At 39.4% G+C, this 11562-nt stretch overlaps 1 protein-coding gene across 1 annotated transcript; it reads left to right on the top strand.

The window, feature by feature from the left end:
* Window positions 1-200: 200 nt before the first annotated feature.
* ndufc1 (NADH:ubiquinone oxidoreductase subunit C1) lies at window positions 201-1717 on the top strand. Its single transcript, XM_024429325.2, has 4 exons — window positions 201-353; window positions 1016-1119; window positions 1305-1380; window positions 1581-1717. Exons 1-3 carry the CDS (start codon window positions 308-310, stop codon window positions 1362-1364), a joined length of 210 nt encoding a protein of 69 aa, XP_024285093.1. The 5' UTR covers window positions 201-307; the 3' UTR covers window positions 1365-1380; window positions 1581-1717.
* Window positions 1718-11562: the final 9845 nt, after the last annotated feature.

The raw sequence follows: 11562 nt of genomic DNA, 5'->3' as shown, positions 1-11562 counted from the left end.
TTGCAGCATTGTCATCACTGTTATGTGGTTTGCATTATTGACGTAAAAACATGACATTTGCATCATAGACGTAAAAACATGACATATAGAAGTGAATATGTTATTGCAAAATTTTACAGTAAATGGTTCAAGTGTGTACTTTATTTTAGGAACACTGAGCCTTTAATCTCTAAATAAAATCATCCCTCTTTTTAAAAATCTATTATTCTGTGATCATTTCAAATTCTACTCCACTGGACAGGGCACATAGTCGATCAAAGCTCGTCACGAACCGATTTTGGATGAGGGAACAAATTCTGTGGCTAAAATGACACTAAATCGTTTATTACTACGGGCAGCAAGCGCCAGCAAGAGTAAGTAAATAAAAAGGAAACGTGTATAATTTGTGTAATAATCCTTTATAAATATACTTTTTTTAAAACGTTAACCTTGCGAGAAGACTGGCTATCGGGCTGTTTTGAGGCCTGACCTTAGCTTAGCTAGCTAACATTAGCCAATGTCAATAGCTAACGTTATTTTAGCAAGGTTAGCGTAACTGTCTTGACTAAGTGAAGTACTAAGTTATATGGCAACATTCATAGCCATTCACATTTTAATAACACTGCAATTGACATGAAAACACAATGTAGCTGTATTCAGATGATTGAATGTGCTATCTAGGTATAATAGCTAAGTGACATTAGCTTACTAGTAGTCTACTAGTTAATTAGGTATTATTAGCTACCTGGGATGTAATCATTAGTCCAAACACAGGATTTTCATGCACGATAATTACCTCACGAATGATTATTATGGAGATAAAGAGAGACAAATCTGTCAACCTAGTATTGGTGTAGTCTACAATAATGTATGCACAATTTGTGACTAACTTGACACTTGTGGGGTCTCTATTGGGAGTCAGCAAGAACAGACTCATACAGTATCAACTGATGCATTACAACTTCACAACTCTTTCTGTTGAATTGCCAGTCAGTCAAATGCTGATTATTAATCTCATTGTCCTTCTATCTTGCAGTTGGGAGTCGGTCTGCTTTCACCGCAGCAAAGCCAGATCACACCAACCCCAACTGGCTGCGTGTGGGCCTTGCGTTCGGGACGTCCGCTTTCCTCTGGGGCCTGGTAATGACTGGTCACCTCCTCTATTGGGGGGTTACACACAAAACATAAGATTACTTAGTTAGCCTACTGATATTTGTACATTTGTCCCTTGATTTCCTTTTACAATACTGCAGAACATTGTTTGGATTTTTGAATGCAGTCCAGGATGAATGCCAAACTATAGAGGTTATTTTTTTCATCTGCAGCTCTTCAAACAGCACAGCACTGATGTGCATGAGTACAAAGTGAGGAATGGCCTGGAATGAATCGCTATGACAACATGTGAGTCTTACCCTCTTCAAGTCTCCCTCAGTTTAGTAATTTCAAAGGTAATGCATGTGGGACTTTCAAGAATTAGGATGTTGTGCTGTTCTAACACTTGTAAAAATGTCTGCTGTTTGAATTCAGATTGTTGTTCTTTCGATTTATTATATTACAAAAGAAAAACATGAGTTTTTGTGATTCATTATTATGCTTTGCAGGACTATTTCGTGGATCCATCAGGGTGATCTGAATATGTCTTCACACTTTTTTTTCCTTCTGTATTTTTATTTTGTTTTAATGATCCCATGTCCTGGGCATAAAATCTAGTTCTATGTTTAATAAAGAGATTACTGTATTTACATGTCTCCTTTTATATAAACCCATATTTTAATAATTTGGTGGGTGCTTATTTCTCCTATTTCACACGCGTGTATTAATATGCATTTGTGACTTGGAAATGTGTTTTTTTTTGCATATCCCACTCTCCCTGATACACAATTGGAGAGGGGGGTCGATATTTTCCCTTACACCATACTATTTTTAAGATATAGTACATACCAATACACAGGGAAAGTATTCAGACCCCTCAACCTTTTCCACATTTTTTTAATGTTACAGCCTTGTTCTAAAATTTAATTGTTTTTTCCCCCCTCATCAACCTACACACTACCTCATGATGAAGAAAAAACAGGTTTTTAGAAAGGTTTTGCTAATTTATTAAAAATAAACTGAAATCCCACATTTTCCTAAGTATTCAGACCCTTTACACAGTACTTTGTTGAAGCACCTCTGGCAGCCATCTCAGCCTCAAGTCTTCTTGAGTATGATACTACAAGCATGGCACACATGTATTTGGGGAGTTTGTCCCATTCTTCTCTGCAGATCCTCTCAAGCTCTGTCAGATTGGATGGGGAGCATTGCTGCAGTTATTTTCTCTCAGTTAACGTCTCCAGAGATGTTCAACCACTGGCCGGTCTCTGGCTGGATACCAATTGATTTTTATTTTACCTTTATTTAACTAGGCAAGTCAGTTAAGAACAAATTCTTATTTTCAATGACGGTCTAGGAACAGTGGGTTAACTGCCTTGTTCAGGGGCAGAACGACAGCTTTTACCTTGTCAGCTCAGGGATTTGATCTTGCAACGTTTCGGTTACTAGTCCAATGCTCTAACCACTAGGCTACCTGCTACCTCTGGCTGGATACCAATACACAGATACGTATACCACCAATAGATGCCTTATTGATATGGTGCTCCAGAATACTGTAGATGGCAGCTCTGTAAAACCTGCTGTATTCATGGTGCGGACGCTTGCATGCATGTGTCTCACATCAGTAGACGGTGTCTAGGCCAGTGGTGTAAAGTACTTAAGTAAAAATACTATAGAGTACTACTTAAGTAGTTTTTTGGAGTATCTGTACTTTACTATTTAAATTTTGGAAAACTTTTACTTCACTACATTCCTAAATAAAATATTGTACTTTTTACTCCATACATTTTCCCTGGCACACAAAGTGCTCATTACATTTTGAATGCTTAACAGGACAGGAAAATTGTCAAATTCACGCACTTATCAAGAGAACACGTGGTCATCCCTACTGCCTCTGGCCTGGCGGACTCGGTAAACACAAATGCATCTTTTGTAAATAATGTCTTGAGTGTTGGAGTGTGCCCCTGACTCTACGTAAATTTTAAAATCAAGAAAATGTTGCCGTCTGCTTTGCTTAATATAAGTAATTTTTCATTATTTCTACTTTTACTTTTGATACTTAAGTATATTTTAGCAATCACATTTACTTTTTATACTATGGGGGTACCACAGGGTTCAATTCTCAGGCCGACTCTTTTCTCTGTATATATCAATGATGTCGCTCTTGCTGCGGGTGATTCCCTGATCCACCTCTGGCCCTTCTTTGGACACTGTGTTAACTAACCTCCAAATGAGCTTCGATGCCACACAACTCTCCTTCCATGGCCTCCAACTGCTCTTAAATGCTAGTAAAACCAAATGCATGCTTTTCAACCGTTCGCTGCCCGCATCCGCCCGCCCGACTAGCATCACTACCCTGGACGGTTCTGACCTAGAATATGTGGACAACTACAAATACCTAGGTGTCTGGCTAGACTGTAAACTCTCCTTCCAGACTCATATTAAACACCTCCAATCCAAAATCAAATCTAGTATCGGCTTTCTATTTTGCAACAAAGCCTCCTTCACTCATGCCACCAAACTTAACCTAGTAAAACTGACTATCCTACCGATCCTCGACTTCGGCGATGTCATCTGCAAAATAGCTTCCAATACTCTACTCAGCAAACAGGATGCAGTCTATCACAGTGCCATCCGTTTTGTTACCAAAGCCCCTTATACCACCCACCACTGCGACCTGTACGCTCTAGTCGGCTGGCCCTTGCTACATATTCGTCGCCAGACCCACTGGCTCCAAGTCATCTATAAGTCTATGCTAGGTAAAGCTCCGCCTTATCTCAGCTCACTGGTCACGATAACAACACCCACCCGTAGCACTTGCTCCAGCAGGTATATCTCACGTGTCATCCCCAAAGCTGGAAACTTACATTCCCCTTACTAACTTTAAACATCAGATATCTGAGCAACTAACAGATCGCTGCAGCTGTACATAGTCCATCTGTAAATAGCCCACCCAATCTACCTACCTCATCCCCATATTGTTTTTATTTACTTTTCTGCTCTTTTGCACACCAGTATCTTTACTTGCACATCATCATCTGCTCATTTATCGCTCCAGTGTTCATTTGCTAAATTGTAATTACTCTGCTACTATGGCCTATTTATTGCCTACCTCCTCACGCCATTTGCACACACTGTATATAGACTTTCTTTTTTTTCTATTGTGTTATTGACTGTACGCTTGTTTATTCCATGTGTAACTCTGTGTTGTTGTTTGTGTCGCACTGCTTTGCTTTATCTTGGCCAGGTCTTAGTTGTAAATGAGAACTTGTTCTCAACTAGCTTACCTGGTTAAATAAAGGTGAAAGTATATTTAAAACCAAATACTTACTCAAGTCGTATTTTACTGGCTGACTTTTACTTGAGTAACTTTCTATTAAGGTATCTGACAATTGGGTACTTTTTCCGCCACTGGTCTAGGCACCTCTAGTTCAGACACTTGCCAGATAACGATGTGGAGGGAGAGAAAAGCCAGTCCCCATACCTCCCTGTTGTATACAGATCTTCAGCATTGCGTCATTTGTTAATTTGATTACAGAGAATGCTAGCTAATGTTGTGCTCTCCAGTGGCACTGCAGATATTTGTCCCTTATATTATGGAAGTATACTGTGTGTCTGATAGCCAGGACATGATGACTTGCTGCCTTGCCGATGAAACTAATTTGTAAAATTGTGGTCAATTTTGACAGTCAACCCCCCTGAGTTTCCCCCTCTCATGTCAAGATATCATCTCATAGGCTATGACAATGACCTTTGGACAGGGCCAGACTGGCCATCAGCCATTTTTCGGGCAAATGCCAGATGGGCTGGTCCATTTTTACCTGAGTGGGCCTGCAGTGGTGTAAAGTTACTAAGTAAAAATACTTTGAAGTACTACCTAAGTAGATTTTTGGGGTATCTGTAATTTACTTGAGTATTTATGTTTTTGAATACTTTTACTTTGACTCCACTACATTCCTTAAGAAAATATGTACTTTTTTACATTTTCACTGACACCTAAAAGTACTCATTACATTTCGAATGCTCAGTCAGTGCAGTAATATGGTCCAATTTACACACTTATCAATATAATGGGTTGTCATCCCTACTGCATCTGATCTAGTGGACTCTAAACACAAATACTGCATTTGTAAATGATGTCAGAGTATTAGAGTGTGCCCATGGCTGTCCGTTAAAAAAAACATTTTACAAGAAAATCATGCGGTCTGGTTTGCTTAATATAAGTAATTACATTTATAGAATTTACTTTGTACTTTTACTGGTAATTGAATACTTTTTCCACCACTGTACATAAGTACATTTAAAACCATATACTTTTAGACTTTTACTCGGATAGTATTTTACTGTCACTTTTACTTCAGTCATATTCCATTACGGTATTTTTTATTTTTGCTCAAGTATGATTATGAGTACTTTTTCCACCACTGTGGGCCTGCAAAACTAGTTTTTTGTTGTTGTGCAAAACAAGTCACGAGCTTTTATGTCGTAGGTGCAGGATACATACAGTATACACCGTCCAACTAAATGCTTACTTGCAGGTTCCTTCTCGACAATGAAACAACAATAAGAAATAAAAGGTAAGAATATGAACATAAAGCAAATGGCTCAGTAGAATGGAATAAAAAAAATAGCATAAGTATAACACAGGAAGGCACAATTTATAGTCCAATATTTACACCTGTAAAATATAATTAAACGTAAAACGATATTGTTGTGCAAAACAAGTCACGAGCTTTTATGTCGTAGGTGCAGGATACATACAGTATACACCGTCCAACTAAATGCTTACTTGCAGGTTCCTTCTCGACAATGAAACAACAATAAGAAATAAAAGGTAAGAATATGAACATAAAGCAAATGGCTCAGTAGAATGGAATAAAAAAAATAGCATAAGTATAACACAGGAAGGCACAATTTATAGTCCAATATTTACACCTGTAAAATATAATTAAACGTAAAACGATAATTATCTGGCTAATAATGGGGGCCTCAAGGGGAAAAAATGTGTCAGTGTGTTAGAAATACCAGAGACGATTTCTAGTCCCAGTACGCGCCTGTCTTCGGACATTTCTGGAACATTCCAGCAATGAAGGAACTGGAACATAGCCTGTGGTTTATGAAAAGCCACCTGCCCATCCTCTATAAATCAAATTGACAGCTTTGAACATATATACAAGACCACTGCTAGACCAATGCTAACGGTAAATGAGTTGATACTTCTCTGTGAATCATATTTAACCCACTGGGGTTTGGCACCCCATTTCCTACCTTAATCCTTTCTTGGGGTAATCTGCGCACATGGAGGAATCGATCGATTGTTGAACGTGCATTGCGCACTTGGTGAACAAACTCCCCCTCAGATAAAGTTGAAACATGTAATTAAAAAGACTACCGTAAAATGTCTAGGCTATACGTTATTGAGACATGTTTGCCAATGGTAGGCTATGTGCAGGGGCGCCGCCAGGAATTTTGGTCCCCATGAAAAGACATCACATTGGGCCCCACCAACACAGGCCACACCAACCCCGCGCAATTGCTGTAACCACACACCTCCAGAACCCAATCGACCCATTCAAAACTTTAAATATCTCTACCTTTGCAGGCTTTCAACTCTCTTGTAGTCCAATATTTACTGTACAATATTCACTGACAGTGAGCTGTGAAGATATAACACTGTGCAGACATGCATGCAGCATCTCTGCACAGGAATTCACTATTTGATGCAAGACTGACACCCTCTATAAGAACTGTGCTAAAGGCCATCTTTTACAGTCTAAATGTAATTTTAATGGTCAAATTCTTGAATGGAAAATTCTCTTGAAGTGTATAATGTAATGTATAATTTAAAATAAATATTACTTAAATATACATGAACCTCTTCAATTAAAATAAATGTACATTATCGTCTATAGAATGATATAACAAACAAAAGAATAAAATCAGTAGCAGATTTTTGAACTAAGTACACATACCAACTAGAAAATAAGCAGCTGTAAAAGTGGAAATGGAAAACAAAATGGAAATGAAAGGGCCTGATGGTGGCGCTAGAGGAAAGGTCAAGAGGTCATCAAATCAATAGGTTTCTTCCACTTGGGGTCTTGATTGTGCACAACAAATTTTATGGCAATCCAGCCATTACTTTGAGATATATCTTGTTCTCAGTCTTGTTCTCAGCCTGTGGGCATCATGTGTGTAGTGATCCAATATCCATAACGATGCCATTTAACAGTTATCACTGGCCCTTGCTCAGACTTACTCACCAAGAGCCCAGCTCCGAGCCTTCTTGCTAGCAAAGTCACCGATCAAGTCTTTGAAGTCCAGCTTTCTAGCTAACCAACTTTCAATGGACAGCATGGCAAGACTGCAAAGCCTGTCCTGGGACATAGTGGACCTCAAATAGTTTTAAAAAATCAGTTTTAGCTTACTGAAAGCTCTCTCGCCACCAGCAACAGTCACAGGCAGTGTGCAAAATATACATAAAGAAATGCACACTTCTCCAAAAATGCTCTGCAGCTGCATCTTACAAATTGCCTTCAGTAGACCAAGATGGGACAAGTTAGGGGAGAAAGTGGCAGCATATACAGTGTTCAGGTGTCTTACTTCATTTTGTACCTCAGGTGTAAGATCTCTGGAATACTTCATGATCAGTGGTTGGCACACAGAAGGGATTTTATCCTCACTAATCTTCCCAACTTTCAGAACAGCAGAAAATTCTTCTACAATTTTTGCAGTGGTGTGGAACCTAGTGTCCAAGTCACTTATGATGTTGTCCATAGCAGTAAAAAACACACTGTGTTCCGTTGCTGCACTGTCCTGAGCTGTCTCCTCTTGAGAGGTCTCACCATGGAATGTCTTCCTTTTCCTCTGGCGGCTGTGTTCCTTGCTAAATTGAGGTACAACATCCATTTGCGTAGCAATCAGTGTTGCCTCAGACAGGAGAGACTCCCATCCTTCTCTAAGAGCCTGCATCTCTTCATTTAAGGCTGATATTGACTGCCTCTGTGTCAAGAGACATTTTTCCTCACTGGAGAATCACATTCGTGTCCTCAATGCATTGCAGTACCTGCAATTATGCCAACTGACATTCAACACAATGCTGCTCACCTCCTTCTTCAGTTGAGAGTAGGGCTGGTTCAGGGGTATGGGGATGGGGAGACAGGGCTGGTTCAGGGGGATGGGGAGACAGGGCTGGTTCAGGGGTATGGGGAGACAGGGCTGGTTCTGGGGGATGGGGATACAGGGCTGGTTCAGGGGGATGGGGATGGGGAGACAGGGCTGGTTCAGGGGTATGGGGATGGGGAGACAGGGCTGGTTCAGGGGTATGGGGATGGGGAGACAGGGCTGGTTAAGGGGTATGGGGATACAGGGCTGGTTCAGGGGGATGGTTGATACAGGGCTGGTTCAGGGGTATGGGGATGGGATACAGGGCTGGTTCAGGGGATGGGGAGACAGGGCTGGTTAAGGGGTATGGGGATGGGGATACAGGGCTGGTTCAGGGGTATGTGGATGGGGAGACAGGGCTGCTATGCCTGAAGCTGCACCTGTTGGGCCTGGCACCAGGCAGGGGCAGGGACAACTGATTTAGTATCAATAGCTTGCTAAACGTTTGCCTGCATTGATTAAATGTTGGCTTAAAGATGAGCGAAATGTAAACACTCAGAATTGTCTGTGAAGATATTAAGTAACTAATGATAGGGGAGAAAAAGTAGCCTATTTCACTATGGACTAAGCTAACAGGTTCATTTCCACCACTCACAGACTGCACCCACCTTCCTTTGTGAAATATTGGGTGACATACTGTCGCATTTTCTTTTCTCTCTATCTTTTCTTTCCTTTTTGTTTTTTGAAGACAGATTTTTCTTTAGGAAGCTGAGACATGATGCTCCATCCGCACTCCTCACTCGCAATTCACTGCTAAAAAGTATCGTTCGGCCTGGTTTGGGGGCAGGACCGAACCATTTCATGTTAATAGAGGGGGGGTGGGGCTCTCTGGATGCTTATTTTTAGCCAAGAAAACAAGAAATACAACGTTAGTTGTATTAGTACGTTGTAAATAAAATATTACAACGTACTAATATTTAATATTGATTTTTTTTAAACCTAATGTTCTAATAATTTTTTAGGGCCCCTATCAGTCACAGTCCCTTAGAATCTTCCTAGCTTCCCTCATACGGCGCCCCTGGCAATGTGTAATGCAATGCCCAAATACCTGAACAGAGTGTCTGCCTAAATTGGTTTAAAGTGGGGTTCTAAGCTGACATGGAATTGTTTTAACCCTCCTGTTGTGTTCGTTTCTTGTTAATTAATTATGTGTTCTCGGTCCAAAATGACCGCCCCATTATAGCTGATTATAAATCCATAATAATACATATATTATCACCTAATGTTGTGTTAGATCTTTTTCTATCAACTTAAGTTCTTGTGAAAATTACACGTTTTTAACTTCTATTTGCTATTTATGGCCTGTGGGCTTCATTGATCTGAGCTCATACAACTAGATTTTAAGCAAAAAAGCATCATGTATGAATTAGTTTGACTATAACACATACTCAGATTAAACATATTGTGCTATTTGTCACAGACTACTCCACTGTCCGTTTCCTGGCCTCTCTCCTCCTCACCGGTGTCATGATCAAAGATATGACCAAGAGCCTCACAAACAGCATATCGTTTGGTCATTGTGCTGCCACATAATGAATTATTAGCAAGGCCTCAAAAAAAGCTTTATATACCAGATCAGCAAGAAAAGTTCTATATATTATTGAAACAATGTTGCGATTGTTTGTGAGAATGCCAACAGGTGTGGTTCCCGTGGGAGAAAGATTTTATTGGGGGAAAGGTTCCCGTGGGGGTTGACATGGAAGCCAAGAAGGGGAGTGAGGTGTGTGTGTGTGTGTGCACTCAAACACACATGCATGTGGGGGTCTGGGAGAGGAAGTGTGTCCATCTGATGAATGGGCATGTGCCTGAACTCAATTTTATACACTAATTGTAGTCTCACCCATTAATTTCTAATGACCGGTCATTTTTGACCATGAACACCACAGGAACACAAAAGTTAAATAAAACACCCAAAATGTAATGAAAATCATCAACATGTCATGGTTAAATTGACAATCAGATTAAATTGACTACATTTTTCAGAGAGAAAACTTGTAAATCAGTCCAATTTGACCGGAACACAACAGGAAGGTTAAGATGTTCATACTATGGACCATTGAGATATTTGATTTTGAATTTTAGGACCGCTTTTAGGTATAAACATTTAATTTGGCCTTTACTAGAATAGCCCAGAGAAAAGCATTGAATAACACATTCATAAATGGCAACAAAAAAAATAGAGTAAAAAATATATCATAGGTTTTTAAGTTTTTGTCCTATATCTATAAAACTTCCTTCATACTTCGATTTTTTTTTTTAAAGTCAGATGAGTCCTGACACTACTTGTGAGAGTCTCCCCTTTCCATAGAGTGGTCATAAGAGTTTGTTGGTGAGAAAACCCATTTTCGGGATGACTCATGGTTTGACAAACACCGCTCAAATTCTGTCGCCTTTCACCGCCGATATGGAAGTACGACATCGAAAGATTAAGACGTATCCAATGCAAAAAAAACAGATTTTTTTCTTTTGGAAAAGTTTTATTATCGCATTTCCTTTAAAACAGCTAAAATATTTTGTACCTAATTTTTAACACATAAAAACGGCATAAAAGCATAAAAACAGCATTTGAATATTACAATTAAGTTTGTTAAAAATGACATGTTGAACCAATAAAAACAACTATAAATAAAAGTAATTTTTTATGTAAAACATCCAATTCTGTAAAATCTATTTAAAATGTGTATAAATTATTTAACAAAAGTAAAACATTTTTAAGACATGAAAAACATGTTAAAAAGTTACTTTGTTAAAAGGCTGTCTTCGGTCCTTTGTACAGGAATTGGGCGAGACCTTATCAGACTCGCCTCCTCCTGCTCCTCTGAATCAATTTCCGTCCTGTCAGATTTTTTTATTTTCTTTTGGAAAAGTTTTATTGGCACAATTCTTTTAAAAACAGCTCATACATTTTTTACATCCTTTATACACGTAAAAACGGCAACAAAGCATAAAACACAGCATTTGAACATTACATTTAAATTAGTTAAAAAGTACATGTTGTTAAAACCAATGAAAACAACCATGAATAAAAGTATTTTCCTTGTAAAAACATCAAATCTGTAAAGCCATTTAAAATGTGTACTAATGATCTAACAAAAGGTAAAACATTTTTAAGACATGAAAAACATGTTAAAAAGCCACTTTGTTAAAAGGCTGTCTTCAGTCCCTTGTACAGGAGCGGGGTGAGTCTTTATCAAGCTCACCTCATCCTGCTCTTCTGAATAGATAATCGTCCCGTCCTTCGGGGCCCAGAGGAGATCCCTCCCCTAGGCGCGTCGCCCTAGGCGCCGCAGCGCTGTCAGGCCGTGGCTGCCGGGACCTAGGGTGTTGTGG

This window comes from Oncorhynchus tshawytscha, linkage group LG08 (genome assembly GCF_018296145.1).
Source record: "Oncorhynchus tshawytscha isolate Ot180627B linkage group LG08, Otsh_v2.0, whole genome shotgun sequence".
Taxonomy (NCBI): Eukaryota; Metazoa; Chordata; class Actinopteri; order Salmoniformes; family Salmonidae; genus Oncorhynchus; species Oncorhynchus tshawytscha.
This window is presented reverse-complemented; position numbering and strand designations above follow the sequence as displayed.

Bases quoted from the DNA above. Each gene is read 5' to 3' on its own strand.
- ndufc1 (XM_024429325.2), top strand. From the start codon at position 308: ATGACACTAAATCGTTTATTACTACGGGCAGCAAGCGCCAGCAAGA. The intron at 354-1,015 runs GTAAGTAAATAA...TCTATCTTGCAG, and splicing joins GGCAGCAAGCGCCAGCAAGA to TTGGGAGTCGGTCTGCTTTC. The intron at 1,120-1,304 runs GTAATGACTGGT...TTTCATCTGCAG, and splicing joins CCGCTTTCCTCTGGGGCCTG to CTCTTCAAACAGCACAGCAC.